The sequence below is a fragment of the Centroberyx affinis genome, unplaced genomic scaffold, assembly GCF_046629955.1.
Source record: "Centroberyx affinis isolate AG114_WGS23_722 - 3 ecotype Tasmania unplaced genomic scaffold, CSIRO-AGI_Caff_v1 ptg000784l_1, whole genome shotgun sequence".
Lineage (NCBI taxonomy): Eukaryota > Metazoa > Chordata > Actinopteri > Beryciformes > Berycidae > Centroberyx > Centroberyx affinis.
The window spans coordinates 23,125-40,561 of NW_027279392.1; the positions used below are offsets into that span (position 1 = coordinate 23,125).

The window sequence follows — 17,437 nt, forward strand, 5'->3', positions numbered from 1 at the left end:
ACAGAATTTTTTAAAATATAATGAATTGTACATCTTTTTAATAAGGGACCATGCAAAATTCCAATTTGATTTAAGTATGAAAAAAACAAACAAAAAAAAAAAAAACAGGTGGAGATGTTTATATTTTCATGCAAGAGTAATAAAAGAAAGGGCAGAGAAGAGATGTCACCTTGGCCAGAAAAAGGACCCGGATTGTATCCAGTGGTAACGGATCACATGTGATTGTCTTTGATTCACATCCGTTTGCTTGAACGTGTGAACAACAAGGAGTTTACTGGTTAAAAATAGTGAAAAGTCTATGGGGAAATAGGCATGCCGGGAAACCCCCAAAAAGTGAGCAGGAAACTGTTTCTGCCACAGGCAAGGCATCCTTGCATTGTCCTCGTTACTTCCTCATTTTTAATCTCACCAAAAATATGCTATGGAAAGACACTGCAGTATTAATCATAGTTCATTATCAACTGTTTATGGGTGCACAATGATTTAGCATTACACGCGAGGCTGATCCCATGGGAGGAGCACTGCAGAATCAATTGCTGACTCATTATTGTCCCTTCTTTCCTCCTCAGTCTTGACTATCATCATTGATGCATTTTAAAATTGAGGACGTTAATACTTTCAGTTACACTGTTTTTATTATGTTTTTATGTTTTTGAAACAAATTAGTGTGTCTCACTTCCAACTGTGCGGTGGCCCGTGACACAGTTCCCCCCAAAAAAGTAAATTAAAAGCTGCATCGGTGACTGCATTTCTAATATATCTCACTCACAGTTTGGGCCAAATGCCTTAGAGGTCCATTTGAGTGTGAAGAGAGAGTGATAAGGGGTCCTGATAAGCTGTGATTGTGTATCTGCTGCGGGAACACAATAGCCCCACTGAGCCAGGAATGGGACACAGACACACAATGCCAGCTGCTTGTCTTCATGCCCACGCTCAGGCTATCTCTCATCACTTCCCTGTTCGTCCTCCAACGTCTATCTGATTGCATTAATGCTCTCCCTTTTAAATAATAAAATGGCCCTCGTGTGGCCCATTCAAATTTGAAAAAATTATTTTGTGGCAATGAGAGATAGAGATGGTTCTGAACAGATATTGCATGTTGTTTTTTTGTTGTTGTTTTTTTTTTGCGAAACAAAGGCAGTTATTGTTTCATCTGTGCCGTCTATTGCGGCACACAATGCAGAAGGTCAGTAGCTATTTTTTTTTTACCTGTAAACACATTTTGTCCTCATCTTCCGTGACAATTGTCTGTGCTATTCTTGTTATAATGTCCTTTTTGTGTTCTGAGACACAGAGATTAAATATCACTACACAGACAGACATAAACTCTCTCTCTCTCTTGCTCTTTCTCTCTCTCTGTCTCTCTCTCTCTCTCAGGTGTGTGTCTGTGTGTGTTTGTGTCCTCTTTACAGGATCTATTACAACCGGTTTGGGCGCATGTTTGCCTAGGTGCCGCTGGTGCCTTATGCCAGTGTCCCAGAGCCAAGTACTCGTCTTGCTGGTTTACCAGTCCTTTCCCCAAATCCAGAGAATGATTTATTATTCCTCTCTGTCACTGACTTTTGATTCTCAGAGAATCACATCAATCACGGACCTCCGTGAGCAGACAGAGGCACACACACACACACACACACACACACACACACACACACACACACACACATTATATACATAACAAAACCATAAAATGATTTGAATCAGATGTCAGCAGCTGTCATGAATCTTCACATTGAGGGTATGTAAAGTCTGGCTATCACATTCAGGTCTGTTAGGGAAATCAAGTTCCCGTCCCTTTGTGCTGCAGAGGTTATGTCAGTCTAGACAATTTGCCTAACTGCTCAGTTATCTCTCTGTGAGTCACATCTTCAAACATTTCCCTATATCAGAACACACAGCACCATCCACATTATTTAAAAGTGAAAAGAAGACCAGATTTCAGATGTTCATGCCGCCCTCTGCCTCTGCCGATTAGATGGATACTATCATTAATATCTCCCTTGATCTCTCTGTGTGCTGTAATAATGTTCATGTAGAATGAATTGTGTCTTATCGGTATGGTATGCAAATACAATGAGGCGTTTTAATCTGCACTGCTTGGGAAGTCATGGCTGAATGATACATGAGTCCTATCCTTAATGACCGACTTCCACTGCTTTTGGTTAACAACAGCACTTGCAATTCGATACACACACACAAAGCACACTGACGGTAGTGTGATCATTCATAACTTCCTTGTTTTTTGAGGATTTCAAGCGTATGCAAGGTGTAGTCATAACTTTTATCGTAGTGTAATATTCATCACAGTTCTGGTTGATTTAGTAGCCTATGCATTTTATGAATTAAAATGCATATTAAATCAACCAGAACTGTGATAACAAGTGATATTCAAGAGAAACTACAAAGTGTTATTGCTCCCTGTGAATAATTTCATCCAGACAATGGAATAAGATGGAGATGCACTTCAATTTACATTGTAAAGCTTGTTTGTTGCTTGTAACAAAACAATATGGCAATCAGTAACCGTCTTCACAATCCAATCATGAATAGTCACTGGCTATATACATAAGGTCTCTCTATATGCAGTTTTCTTTTTTATGTCAACCCTCAAGCAATCTCGGAACCCATCGTCTATCAGTCTGACGACGATTAGACTCTGGGGGCGACGGCCAATATTTCAGGGTTTCCGTTGTAGCCAGCGGACATCCGGGCCAAGACTTCCTCTTCCGTGCAACTTGAGATGCGAGAATGGAGTTGGAGTTGAGAGACGACGTCTACGACCGGATTGTTTCACAAGTTTTTTAGGTCCAGACGACATTTCAGCAAATCTCTATAAACAGATAGCTGCATATGAGCCATCGTCTCTCAACTCCAACTCCATTCTCGCATCTCAAGTTGCTAATCGGACTGTAAACAATGACCGGCGCAGGAAGACCGGCGCACGGAAGAGGAAGTCTTGGCCCGATGGGTTCGGTGCGATGGGTTCCGAGATTGACCCTCAAGTGACCACAGAATTATAGCAAACCCTTCTAGTCACAGACGGTTTTCTACAACCAGGACCAGATGCTGTGTTAGTGTTTTTGAAATTGTGTCAGGTCTGATATTAGAGGATTGATGCTGAGTTCTTAATGAGGACATGAATACATGCTGCCTGCCTGAACACACTGTACACTGGCTACACATGTAATTTCCTTTAGTTGACACTGTGACGGCTTTGGTTTGCACTTGACGTGTGTGAGAGCAGAGAGACAAATCCCATACTGAAATGGACGCACTAATGGGCAAATTTTGAAACCAGCAAGACAAGATAATAGCAGATTGTGGGAGTCAATCAGTGCTATGTAAAGAAGGATTAAAATAGCAAGGTAAAGCAGAGTGGAGATTAGACAGGGATTTGCTTGTGAACACAAGCCTGAGAAAGGGGCCTTTTAGTGACACTGCTTTTATCTCACTGGCCATCAAGGCCCTGCCCATTGCCTGAAGGAGCCATCATGGCAGCTATGGCACGCACTGGTGGACAATTAACTGTGTGGCATTTCACACTATCAAGATAAAACACCAATGACATGCACTATCTCTAACTGCCTGGCTGTTCATAGTCAAGCTTGTATCAGCTGCAGTGGAAACAAGACTTCGAGCTTTGGGTCCAATTCAATGAACTCTGTAAAAGTGTGCAGCTCCACGCTTAACAAATGGTATTGATCAGACCAAATCTGAATAGCTGCAGTTCAGGTACAGCCAAAAGCTGACTGATAAGATTGCTCAATTATTTAAAAGAATAATGCTTCTTTGTCCCATGATAATTAGCTAGTGCATTAGTAGATTGAGCTGAAAGGCTCAGTATCTTGACACAGTGACACCCGCATGAAACACATGTAATTTTGACAAATGGCTTTCGTAAAAACAAAAAGAAATGACAACCTTTATTTGTTATAATCATATCAGACATTAACACAATTATTTTTTACAGCTCAATGCAGTTAAATTGTGAAGAAGGGAAAGGGATGAAAATGAACAAAATAGTACAAGCCAGTTTACATACTATTGTTTTGATGCAAAAATTGTTGATTGGTTGTTGTTAAATTCTTTTATTGTTTTGCTGCATTATGCATATGGAGTGGTTTTTTTTTGATTGTTTATTTGCAGCAATCAAACATCCTCCCCAGAGACTACTTCACAGTATCAACGTCAAAACACTCAACATACAGTATGCAACCCTTTTTGTCACATGTACTTTGAATCACACATACTCCCTTGAGATGTGCATGAACTATCTGATTTGGAAACTGCAATGTGGAAAAGTGGAAATAGATGCACTAAGTATTCTGTTAGCTTTTTGACAGTTTTCATATCCTTTTCTCCTGTGAGATCTATGTAAACAAATGTGTGCGGGGGTTGATTCATATTAATGTATTAAAATCTGCAGTGGTTTTTCAGGCACAATAAAGAACACATCAGTGCAGTGTCACCACAAAGGGACGAATGAACAGAAGAACTGAATGAGGCAAACATACAATTTTCAACAATGTAAACTGCTCAAACATATTTTATCAAAAATCACTAAAAACACAATAACATGACATTTATAAGTCAAATGGGTCAGTGAAAACAAAAGTAAAACATCACATTTGCATACAAAATTAAAGAAAACATAAATTAATGAAATTTTCACTTGATTCACTTCTCTGACTCCTTCCATCCTCTTGCATTCCTTCCAAACTTGTAAACCAGCCTGCGTCCGTCCACTCGTTCTAGGATTTCCCTTTTGTAGTAATATCTGTAATAGAGGACAGATGACTCTAGTTTAGTCACTTGCTGGGAGAGTTACAGTCAAAATGTAATCATTACAGATTATTGATTACTTGTTTAAAATCGGAATATACAATGTAATGTACTGTACTTAAATTTAGTAATCTGATTACTTTTGGGTCATCTGTCTCCAAGAACATGTACTCTACATCTCTTGAACATCCGCTTAATCAGATAATTAAAAACAGTTTACAGAGTGTAATGTGAACAGTTTAATTTTCATCATTTATGACAAATCTCAACCATTAATTGATATGTAATGTTTAATGTTTGTGCTCTGGCATCCCATAGTCTACATGTTTTTTCCCCCCGTCCAAAGTGTTTCTGAGTAATCCAACAGCCAAGCAGCTAATCACTGACTTCTTCAAAGGTTTTCTGAATTATATACTAATTGCTGCGTTTTTACAACAAATGTAGGGATTATAGTTACCTTTTTAATCAGATTACTGTAATGCCATCATGTGTACTCCATCATTCCCCAATCCAGTGTATAATGACAGTATGACCAGGTAAATTATTTCTGGTTAATTTGATTCATTATTGTATCACTATAACTATTTTCCTTTTTTCTGTAAATTCTCTATCAAATGAAGGCTAGATAAGTTTTGAGAAACTTTATCAATAAATGAATGATAAAATGGCAAAGTCTTTACAGGATTTAAACTCACATTAACAGGCACAACTTTGTCAGTAGAGAGGAGTCACCCTAATATTTTTCTTCAAAAATTAATTTTTCATTTCCTTTAAAATTGCATTATTATATAAAATAATGCTCTCAAAAGACCAGTGGCAAGTGTCTATGTTATGAGTTAAATCAAAAGAAAGGAAATCAATTAAAGCTCAGCATACACTAGTCTGGGGGATATGCAAATGAGCCATTTTGATTGTTTTCTCTGATGCATACATTTCACATTAAATATTCCAAATTTTAATTGGAATTGGTTTGTTGGTTAATTCAGTTAAATAAAAAAATATATATATATATTTTAGAGGAAATTAGCACTCGTAACCAGGAGTCATCATGTTATTCCTATTATCTTGGACCGCTAAACCTTGACTTGTGGATTTAAACAATCCTGAACCAGAGGAGAAAGGAGAGAACCAGTCTTGGTAATGTCATCAAAGTGCAAATCCTCGAGTTTCACCACAGTGAATAGAAAATCAGCTTTGAGGACACAGTGGCAGTACCTGAGGGCACATTTTCTGCTTCTTAACTGTTCGGGGTGAAATGAAATTAAGCTCATTAGATGAGCTCATTTGAATGTAAAGCTGTGACTGTGACAGAACCCAGGATGGTTTCTGAGAAGAAGGGTATTGCAGCTCTTTTTTTTTTGGGGGGGGGGGGGGGGGGGGGGGGGGGGGGGGCAGCTCAAAAACTCAAGCAGTCCAAAAAATGAGTCCTTTCTAGGTCATTGTCAATGGAAAATTGTGGATATTTGTTTCAAGGAGTTGAGTTAGTTGGTTGTAGATCTGTAACTTATAATGATGTCACCAAATAAACATTTGTTGTTTCAAAGTAAATGTCTTAGTTGTAACAGCAATCATTTCTATTGCAACTGCATTATAAGCGGCTGAAGTCAATTGGATTAGAAACAATGCAGTGTGAAATTTAGTTTCTTCCTCATCACAGATTTTACGAGCAATTGCCAAAATAAAGGAAACCCCAGTGTAAATGAAAGATGTAAATTATATTGAAAACACATGGAGTTCATTCTTCAGTAAAAATTTCAGTCCATTCAGTCCTTTAGAGTGAAATGTGAATAAATACAAAGCCAGCTATGTAAACAACTGCATTCAAACACTTGATGGGCATAGTCTCTTCCTGAGTGGTCACTGAATAGTTTGATGAGCATTATTATCGATGTGAACTAAATGTTGTGGCCGTCTTAATCATCAGGGAGCTTGTGAATCGGCACCTATAACAGCTTTTCCCACCATTATAAATGAAACCCCAACTGATGGAATTTCTTTTGGAAACGTGATGTTTCATCATCTCTCCAACAGAGTTTTAGTTTCAATCGTTTCAGATGAACACTTTAATCCACAGCGCCTTCCATGAGTGCGTATATTTTTAGTACGTATGCTGATGTATGAACTGTAACTGTATAATGTGAAAACTAGGAAAAGCAAATTCAAACAATTGGTGTACAGTGTGTGTGTGTGTGTGTGGGTGTGTGATTATAGTGGGCAAGCGTGAGGTTTTATATTTGTGTAACCAAATTTTGCGATAGCTGCACTGCTATACTCATACCTCATTGCCCGACTTAGTTTCTCATAGGTCATGCTGCTGTTATTCTTCTTCTTTCCCCATAACTGTGCCACTGCCTCTGACTTTAGGAAGCGGAACACGCCCTCTGTCCGGTCCTCCCACTTGATCAGTCCTGGGTTGCGGTCTGGGTTCAGTAGAATGTCCCTGATGAACTCCCACAAGTGGGTCCCCCTCGGGTCTGTGGGGAAAAGATTTGCGTTTGCAATGTAAATTGAATTGTAAGAATTTGCATATCATGTCATAACATATATATTCAAAAACATAATGGATAATATATAAGGATGATATATTTGATTTTACTTACTGTGTTTTCTGACCTGATGAGGACGATTGTAAGATCTTTTTATGTCTGAAAATGGTACACATAAAAGAAATCAAATTATTATTGAATCCTTCTATCCAATTTGTTTCAATCAAGTTATTTATCTGAGAGTGTTTTCCGGCTATAACAAATGTAAATACCAAGTATGCCGCTCCTGGTGGGACGGAATACTTGGTATTTACAGACGTTGCTGTACTTGGCTTGCAACACCACTGTTTATTCACCACTCTTGTTTCATTTTCCGTTTTTGTCCTGTCCTACAAGCAGCAAGAGGAGCTCTATGGATTTGTCAGCTTTTGAGTTTGGATAGTTGTTCTTTATGTAGACCAAAGTATATCATGAATACCTTACCAGGGCTAGAAGGGGTGGGAGAGGCAACAGGTGCCAGAGGTTGATACGGGGGATCATAGATTTCTAAGTTAAAAGACAAAAAAATTGAAGTCAACATTTCATCTGTCTGTTGCATGATCATCATCAAAACAAATGAACATTATATATGTATGGGTAAATGCATTAGCTTGCTATATTTACCTCCAGGTGGATAGCTGGTATCTGGAAATGGACAAGAGAAATCTACTGTAAAAAGAAAAAGGCAAATGGGGAAACAGAATTTATTAAGAAGTTAGTGGGTTTATGAATTTTCAAAGGAAAGAATTTGATTTTTCTGATCAATTGCGGGCAGGCAGATCCTATATTTTATTGATTGAGTTATTGGTTGATAACTTGAGCTTAGCTTACATTCTGTTGGTTTGATTTCCAGTTGTCCTATTTCCACATGGTACTGACCTGTGTAGAGATAAGAGGGTTAGTGTAAACAGACGAGACCATCACCAACCATCATCAAAGATATTGGCAGCCTCCACCAGCCTCTACACTGCATTTTACATTGTAAGCGACTGGATTGGGTTTTGCAGAAAATCTGCTGTTTTGCTTTATGGCACAATGAATATTGTTTTACGGCACAAAACAGGAGGAGGGCCATTGTTCTTCCAGTACAAACAGCTTAAACCATCAGTTTCTCACAATACCACATGGTGGAAGGAGTGGGAGGCCAATGGAAAAATCACTTCCAAAATGTTTATCTTTCATCTTTCTTCTTGCTCTTCAAAACAAATGCCACACCAGGGACTTTGAGAAAGGATTTGCAACAAAGAAGAAGGAACAACCCTTTTTTACAGGAAGCAGGAAGGAAACACTAACAATACTACTGGAGTGAGACAGAGGCTGCCAACCAACATGGTCTCATGTGTTTGTGATACCAAGGTGTCACCATTTGACAATGGTATATTGATGTTTAAAAATGCTACACTTACCACCTTAAGTTTTTTTTTTTATCAACAATAACAACTGAAGCATTGTACTCTAGTTTGGTTTAACCTGAATTTCTCTGCAGTTGGTATGCTGAGCCTGGTGTTGTGCCAAGTGTTCCTTGAACTACAACTGTTGATGCAACTCAGATGTGATTGCATAATTCATGGCATGATGTTACACAAGAAATTGCATTGTTTCAAAACAGTTGGTCTACTGCACATGCTAACCACACACAATAGTTACAGTGTTTCTAAGTTTCTCCCCCAAAGGTGAAGCCTTGGGCTTATTAACTACTGAAACTCCAATTAGAAAGATGCCTGAGCCAGTTCTCAGCTTGTTTCCTAGCTCCACATCCCCCCTGCTTTCTTAGGAGACTCGCTCTAGCAAGAGCAAACACTGAATCCATCATCTCCCTTGCTTTAAGCGGCCCTCCTCTACTCAGTAATACCATGCAGTGAGACCCCTGCCCCGCGCTGTGATCACCGCTCAGCAACCCTTGATCAAAACCCTTTTCCAAATCCGACTTGAAATATCCAGCTCCACTTTTACTGGGACTAATCATCTTTTGTTTTTTCCCTTCGGTCCCCCTTCAAACGCACCGCTCCACTTGAGCTCTGCGAGGCTGTGGAAGAGAAGGGGTCCCACACTGCCAGCGGCGCGGATGAAGTCCTGGTAGCTCAGGCTGCAGAGTTGGCGGCCATCCATATCAAAGTTCTGGAAGGGGATGTTGGAGGCGTCGATCTGGTGCATGTCCATGATCTGCTGCAGCCACTCCCACACCTGGTACTTGCTCCAGTACTGGGGCTGGGAGTCATGGGACCACAGGCGACTGGTGTAACCAGGCATCACCATTGAAACTGGGGATAGAGGTTAGAGGTCAAAGATCAAAGTAGAAGCGTATTGATACATTTTTAAAGCTGTATTCAACTGTATTGGAGAATGAATTCTGTTTTAACGTCAATATGCTTGTGATGAGGAAATATTAACTCCAGTACCAAACGCATTTGTCAATAATTAATCCAGCAGAGCAGTTTACTGAAAGAGCTGTTGTACTACTTCTCTGTAGGGAATCCCTAAATCAAACCTTGTGTTTTTAGAGCTGTGAGCCTCCCAGGTGAGGAACACATCAGCTGTCAATTGCTGAATAGGATTTCATTTTGCATTGTAGTTTCATAAACCAACAAGAGAACAGGTTTTTTTTTACATTGCAGTCTCTGAATAGAGTGCAATCAGAACTCTTCAGAAGAATAAAATTATCATATTTTCTTCAGGCATTTTTAAGACATTACTCATTCAGACAATTTAATTAACGGATCTACTTCAGTGAGGACCGCATGGATTATGCCAGGAGAAGCGTAGGCCTCATTAAGGCCGGCAGTGTGTGTTGTGGCCGAGGTCAGGCTCCTCACCATCAGGGTAAGGGTTAGGGCTCCACGTAGTGGGCAGCTGGCTCTCGAGGGTGGTGGATGGAGTGATGCTCATATTGCAGCTGCTGCACTCTGATGTACCATGGCCCAGGGGCTGTGGAAGGAGACCGAAAGCACTGGGAATTATTGTGAGTAATTTATGGATAGAGTGAAAATGAACAAATTCTAAGATTAGGTTTTATTTTAAAATATTAACATAAAATATTGTGGAAAAACATAAACTATTATGATAAAGTACTGTTTACCTACAGTGCTTTATTTGTTATATTTCATTTTTGTTTGCCATAGTTAATATGCCATCCAAAGGTGCTTGTAAAAAGCATTAGCACTGTCAGCGCTGTAGTAAAACAAAGGGAGTCTGTGTTAGCACAGTGTTGGTATGCAACAGCTGTGGGTTCTACCTGCTGTTCATTACACATTTGAAAGTAAGCCTAATGGGTTGGTCAGTCTTTTTATATAAATGGAGGCTTATTTGTTTGTACACAGTTCTAACACTTCCATATAATCTGTTGGTCATTTCTATAATTATGTTTGTCTCAGACTGTCTGAGGTATCTGCAGCTCAGTGTATAAATGCTCAAAAAGGCCTTAAGAGTGACATAGAAAAAGGAACTTAATTAAAATGAATAGTTAATAGTTTGTACTACAATAGCTATTGTAGCTGCTGATTTTCCCTGGGAGGTTTTTAGTGGCATGTTCTTCAGTGGCTAGCGCAGGCTGCACTCCCTCTCATGCTCCACATTTGTAATTAGAGTTTGCTCTACTGTAGTATACATATCCTACTACTCCTAAAATGAGGAAAACTCTGTCCGTCTGTCTGTCTGTCTGCATCCATTTTGCTCCTCAATGGGTTGGCCAATCAATCTGAAACTGCAAATGGGCATTGAGCATTGGTATAGGCAGGGACTGACGAAACTGATTTCTCCATTTTCCCAAATTTACGCTGTTTATGCGCATTTTTGGCAAGTCTGCACGTAGTTGTGGCGTGTGCATCCCCGGGTATGGACTAGTAGGGGCAAATATAGACTTGGTTCATACTTAACCACAAGTATATTTGCATTCCATGTAAATAAAGCTGCTCGGAATTCCAGCAGCTGTACTAATATTTTGTCCCGCGTGAGGTGGAGAGGTTTTGTACTTGCCACTATAGCTGAGTCATGTCTGACACTGTTTATCAATATCCAGTTCCATGTTACTCTGTTGCTACCACTTACGTGGAACTGTAGTCTGACAGTTTGTGGCATGAGTCAGCTACAGCAAATGGCAAACTGTTACCTCTCCCCTTTGTGTCAATTCAAACTGTTAGTATTCCTGCCAAAATAAACTACTGGGTCATCTACTCTGTGGTATTTATACCCATGTGTTGCATTATGTTGTTCACACCATCTGTCTCCGTTGACATTTTCCTAACTTTAAACAAAGCTGCATTATTTTGTAAAGTGAATTGTTGTGAAATGCCCTTTAAACTTGAAACCTGATCCTCAATGCGAGATGACAAATAAAAAGATGGAATGAGTTACAGTGTTTGTCTGAATTACCTGATACATTGGCGTTGTAAAAGTTAGCCACACTGACTTATCATATTATCATCAATCTGTCAAAGTTTAACATGGTGAGCATCACCAGTTTCAGTTTGTTGCACAATGAAGCCGGTTCTTTACACAGTGACCCACATTTCACCTGATCAGTGCCAGATCTTGGCAATACCTTTATGGCAGGATATAAAGCTACTTGCGCTTAGTCCAATCACCCATTTTTACCAGTAAACACTGTACTGTATGTGCCAGCTTAACAAGTTATTGACATAGCAGACAACATAATCTCTTTTAAGGAAAATCACTTTTCTGAGAACCTAAGTCAAGATCCCTGACTGAGATTTCCTCAGGAGATATGTGACACATGCAGTTATGCCAAGGTAGATCAGCGGCACAGCTGACAGTCTGCCAAGTCTCCTCAAACGCCTTATGCTGTGTTAACCCTCACCGCTGTCTATCTCTGTCAAGCAGGTATCTTATCAACAAACCACCAAGAGTTTCTGTCAATACCACAATCATGTACCAGTGCTAGAAGAAAGGAAACATAGAAGGAAGACACATGGATCAATATCCTGTTAGCTAAGTTCTTCTGTAATTCACTCTGTGGCATATGCCTTTGTGATGATGTGTGGAGGTTTGCCATGCTCTGTCTGAAGTAGGTCACACCAGGTGTTATATCCACTCTTCATATGACTGCTGCTTTCATTTCACTCAGACTGGCCCTATGATGGCATTGAATCTAAATGATACAATTTGACATTTATTTCTTTTTCTTTTTTTGCCTTCTCTATATATTAGCTTTAATGCTAACCCTTAATTAAGATCATCATTGATGCCATGGCATGAAATCTGAAATCTGTCTTTGACACCAACAGCTGAAATGGACTGAGGAGGTAATGTACTGGTAATGTTTTCTAAGTGTGCTGAAAAAGGACCAGTAGAAAAGAATAAATAATAAGTTAAAGCTGAAATCTGTGATTTCTCAGATTTCCCTGTTTTGTCTCCCCCTCTGTTGGTGAAAAGTATTTGAAATGATGTTCAGACTACAACCAAACAACCATGAAAGTATTGTATTAAAGAAAGTGTAGCTATATGCCATCAGCTCACCAGTAAACAGTTCCCACATCCCTGGACCAGGTAATTTGACTTTCAATGACTGTAACTTTTGTAATGAAATTAGGCAATAACATCGCTTATGATGGTGTAAATATTGCGACTTAACAGTAGCCTACAGTTTGTGCTGCTACTATATCAGTCAGGTTGGCCACACATTATTTACAATGTATTTAGGCTAGTATGCTAACTAGCTATTAGCACTCAGGTACCAAGCACCGGTAACCTGTTAGCTAACATTAGTTGGGTAGTTAGCAGACTATAATCCTATACCTGGTCAAAAAAAACAGTCAATAGAGAGTGTCTCCAACTAAGAAAATACTGCCAGCTGGTATTGTGGTCCAGATGGATAAAATAACTATTTATTACTAGGAAAAACTCCTAGATTCCAGCTTTAACACATAAATGTGAGATAGCATTACATGAAACTTCTCAGGAATTTTATAATTTCTCAGTGAATGTAAGCAAAAATATTCCTGTATGGTTGGATGGTTGGCTTTTTGGTGCTGTTTCGATTTAAAAATTCCTTACTGCAATTTCTTGACTTGACTTGAAGGTTTTGGTTGGTAGTCATAATGCCCAGCCCCTATTGGCTATGCCATCACTCTATAACTGAAGATTACTCTTCACAACAACAAATGTCTCGGTACCTGATATGGCCAGGGGTCTAAACTCACAGAAAAAAAGTATTTTTCCATTCTTTGCCAAAACATTTTGTGCAACCAATTTCTTCTTCCGTACATTTGCAGCCTTTCCGTACCTGAGCAGTAATCCTAACCAATTACAGAACAGCTAATCAACAATGTTGGCCACAACAATGTCGGCCAAATGAATACATGTAAAGAATCTAATAAATGCTGTCAGGATTAACTTCAGCAGGGATCTCTCATGCCTGTTTTAGTATTAAAACACATAAAGCCTATCAGACCAACCTCCAGTCATTTTAACAACATAGGAGCACTGCTGGTTGCGTAGTATTGATTCTAGTATGGCAGCCTACCAGAGGTGTAGAATGGGTCCAACCAGGCCTGTGATAGGATGGGAGGCGTCACGTAGTCCCACTCTCAGCTCAGGTGAATACAGATCAATGAAGTTTTTGCAGATTCCAATACTCTAGAGGACTAGTGTTTACAGTGCCACGAGGTGTGTTCTTTTGCTCCCGAAATCTTTCAATTAACAGGTGTCAGACACAGTCGCACTAGGTGCTGCCCCACCACAATGGGTATTTTATCCTCCTAACTTCCTTATCCTTCTCCAATTGGCTCTCTGGCCAGGTTCATACCAGGTAGGTATTTGCATAGGGGTGGATTCCAGCACACGCACACACCCACACACAGTCATAAACACACACACACACACACACACACACACACACACACACACACACACACACACACCTGACATAACTTTTATAGTCCCTTGGCTCTGTTCTCTCTCATTTGCTCTCTCAAAAACACACACACATGCACACACTCGAGCAGGCAAGCACACACTCATGGACACGCACACATACACAAACACAGACACACTTATAAACACACCCAAAGCCCATAGAGGGAAAGTTAAATTGCTTAAAGCCATTGTTCATATGGTTGCTTAAAATAGTGTTTAACCTTAAGAGAAATCTTCCCCTGTGTTATTATGTAGCACAACATTTGTTTTCCTTATTTCATCATGATGAACGAGGTGCTGACAGTTTAGGTAAGAGGACCTAAGAGAATTTGTTCTTTTTGCTTGTTGAAAGTAGCTGGAGGCACATAGATAGCATTAGTGGCTGTGTGCTTGAAAAGAATACATGAAAACGGCTTCATCAGGGTTACCCATTTACAGATGGCTTTTCAACAGTATCTGTTTCCCAGCCTGTTTGAGCCTTGAATTTGCTCCTTGAATCCCAGTTTTGCTTCTCTTTGAGTGATGATCACTATTTAGGACAAGCTTATTTTAGTCTCACCTAGAGCTGCTGACGACCTGACCGCCTCACTGTAGTCAATCTCCTCAAACTTTGATCCACTCTCAAAATAGCTTCCGCCGACACGCTGTGATCCACAGGTGTCTGTGTGGAGACTGACAGATGACAATTAGCTTTGGTGTGCGTCCCACGGATCCCAGTGAGCATCACAAAATACTGACAGGGAATGGGGACTCAAAAGCGGCTTTATTATATGTGGAGTCTTTGTTGGAGTTCATATGCACCATGCTGAGAATCTCTCCTCTTTCAGTTATCATGCATTTCCCTTTGTGCCATTCACAAGATGTGCTGTCTTTGAAGAGGACATCAAATATTAACAGGCGTGTGAGTTAAGTCAGTGCCCATCCTGTTATCCACAAGATACAATCATGTCTCTATTCAAATCAGCCACACCGCGTTGCTAGGTCGAACTATTAAGCAAAAAATAGTAAATTGCAAAGTGATTACATTGTTCACATTGTTCAAAATGGATGTTTGCCATCTATTTACATTTCCCTTTTCATTTCACATCAATCATATCCAGCAAATATCTTTCCAAATGAAAACTGGACAGATGAAACCGATCAAACACGATACTCAAGCAGAATTAAACATGTCAAAACAGCAACTTTGGTGAACCTTGTCACTCTTTATATCTGCTGTTGTCCTATATTGACAGTGATCAGAGGAAGTTCAAATATTCTATTTTTGCTTGACGCCAATTAGGGCTTGAGCAAAACGTAACATCTTTGATCTGAGATCTAAATCTGATCTGTAGCATTGTACCAATACCAAAACCTCTTGGGATCAGCCGTACGTCGTTGAGGGCGCTAACAGCATCATGTTGGTAATTGAAGTGACTTTGAGCGGTGTTGAATTGTATAATAGGCTCAAGCAGGGAGAAGTCTGTGAGAAAGTATGTCAGGCTTCTTTGAGAGCTTCTCCAACACAAGCTCCATCAGTGTGTGTGGAGAGGAAACAATAGGCGACACTGAATAAATAAATTCAATAATTTTGTCTCTTCATGTAATACAGATATATCAAGCCGCGTGGCCGTCACATACAGTATGAGTTCATACTTAATCAGCACAGAAACACCAGTGTGTAACATGCATTGCGTGTCCAAACAGCATATCTTATTATTCCTATAGGCCGGCGCAAATGCCCTTTCCTCATGCCGTAGATCCCTATGATCAACATACTGGCTCTGTTCCCCAGAGTGCACAAAGAGCTCACTCTGCTCTGCTGCATGGTTATATACTGCCCTCTGCAATTTCTCTCTCTCTCTCTGTCTCCTCTCTCTCTCTCTCTCTCTCTTGGACTCGTGCCCACAGCTCAGCCCCAGAGGTAATGAGGGAATTCAGTATTAGCATGATTATCTCTGAGAGTTCCCCTCATCTCCCCATGTGCACCAGACAGCTACAGTTCTACCTAACCCAGCACCGCTCCTGATCTCCCTCCAGCTCCCTGGCACCCTCCTACCTACATTGGGTTACAGACTCGTCGCCTGCAGCCCTCCCCACAGCCCCTCTGCTGCCTATTTGTAACGCAGGTGCTATTTTCCGGCTGTTTTCGAGCAGTTTTCCATCCTCTTTCTAAAGGGTAAAGTCCCTCCAGGGTGTAATTTGGGGCCTAAGCCGTGCTTGGTGCCGTCCCACTGTGAATGCCTGACCAGATTTTACTGCAGTAAGATTAATACGCCCATCACCAGTGAACTGGAGTCACACACTATTCATTATGGCCAATGGCCTGGCCTGCTTTCCCCCTATTCTCAACTTCTTTTGTTTTTTTATTATTATTATTATTCTTTCTCTGTCTCACTTTTTTTTTTTTTTTTTTACCATGTCACAAGGAGAGTCTAGTATTTGGCATCTCATTTCATGGATCTTCGTTCTGCTTTTTCAGGGTGGATGTGGGTCGACATATGCAGAAGTCCATTGGGGGAATAGCAAAAGGGAGAGAGAGAGTGGGAGAGATCAAAGTCTGTCATATCAACTCCACTCTGTGTGAGTCAGCCTACCAACATGGTGAGAGGCAGCAAAGACATCCTGCCAGACAAGAGAATGTCATCAAAATGCTGGCATTATAGACAGTGTCATCTATTTTTAAATAGAGAGTCAAGTAGAGGCTTATGTCACCCTCCAATAATAGTACACTACTGATCCATATATAAAGAGGCTTATAACTTGCTTACTGGCGCTGTGAAATATTAATGCTTTGTGTGAGGATGCGGTCAAAAGTTTCTCTTTGACAGGAAAGGCTGTCAAAGCTGTCAGTCAGAAGAAACAGACGAGACAGGAGGAGGGTACAGTGTGCATGCTCTAATGAACAGGAACTTATTAGCGGGAGTATGTCTATTACTATCCCGCTTGCCTCCCCTCTTTCATTAGCCGCTTATCACGCCCGTTAGTGTCATCTTTAATACTTCACATTTTGATTAGCATATGATCCACGGGGGGAAAAAAAAGGAAGAATCATTTTATTAGCGTCAATTACTGCTACAAATGACAATTTCTCTGCCTAAATTGTAATTTTACGTTTCTTCCCTGTCAGAGAACAATGACTATGTAATTACAGTAATGAGAAGCGCAACAGAAGAATGAATTATTCACAATCCTCTCCCTTTCTTGTTCTTTTGAAATTCACCATGTCTATTTGCTCAGCATCTAGCAGGGCTTTATTAATCAGACTATGTGGAGAACACAGG

The 17,437-nt window shown here is 40.1% G+C and overlaps 1 protein-coding gene across 2 annotated transcripts; it reads right to left on the bottom strand.

The window, feature by feature from the left end:
• Window positions 1–3,921: 3,921 nt before the first annotated feature.
• ehf (ets homologous factor) lies at window positions 3,922–14,026 on the bottom strand. 2 transcript variants are annotated; one of them, XM_071520263.1, is made up of 9 exons: window positions 13,783–14,026; window positions 10,118–10,229; window positions 9,308–9,565; window positions 8,136–8,183; window positions 7,929–7,949; window positions 7,749–7,811; window positions 7,380–7,424; window positions 7,058–7,253; window positions 3,922–4,774 (listed from the first exon to the last, which is right to left on the bottom strand). In XM_071520263.1, the coding sequence occupies exons 2-9, from the start codon at window positions 10,188–10,190 to the stop codon at window positions 4,675–4,677; spliced, it is 804 nt and encodes a 267-aa protein (XP_071376364.1). In that variant the 5' UTR covers window positions 10,191–10,229; window positions 13,783–14,026; the 3' UTR covers window positions 3,922–4,674. The 2 variants fall into 2 exon arrangements, with proteins under 2 accessions (XP_071376364.1, XP_071376363.1); XM_071520262.1 differs by having other exon boundaries at window positions 7,929–7,973.
• Window positions 14,027–17,437: the final 3,411 nt, after the last annotated feature.

Excerpts from the sequence above, each read along its gene's own strand:
- ehf (XM_071520262.1), bottom strand. The coding sequence starts at position 10,190 with ATGAGCATCACTCCATCCACCACCCTCGAGAGCCAGCTGCCCACTACG. Across the intron at positions 8,184-9,307 it reads CGCAGAGCTCAAGTGGAGCG|GTCAGTACCATGTGGAAATA; the intron begins GTGCGTTTGAAG and ends ATCTCTACACAG. Across the intron at positions 7,254-7,379 it reads TCATCAGGTCAGAAAACACA|ACCCGAGGGGGACCCACTTG; the intron begins GTAAGTAAAATC and ends TTTTCCCCACAG.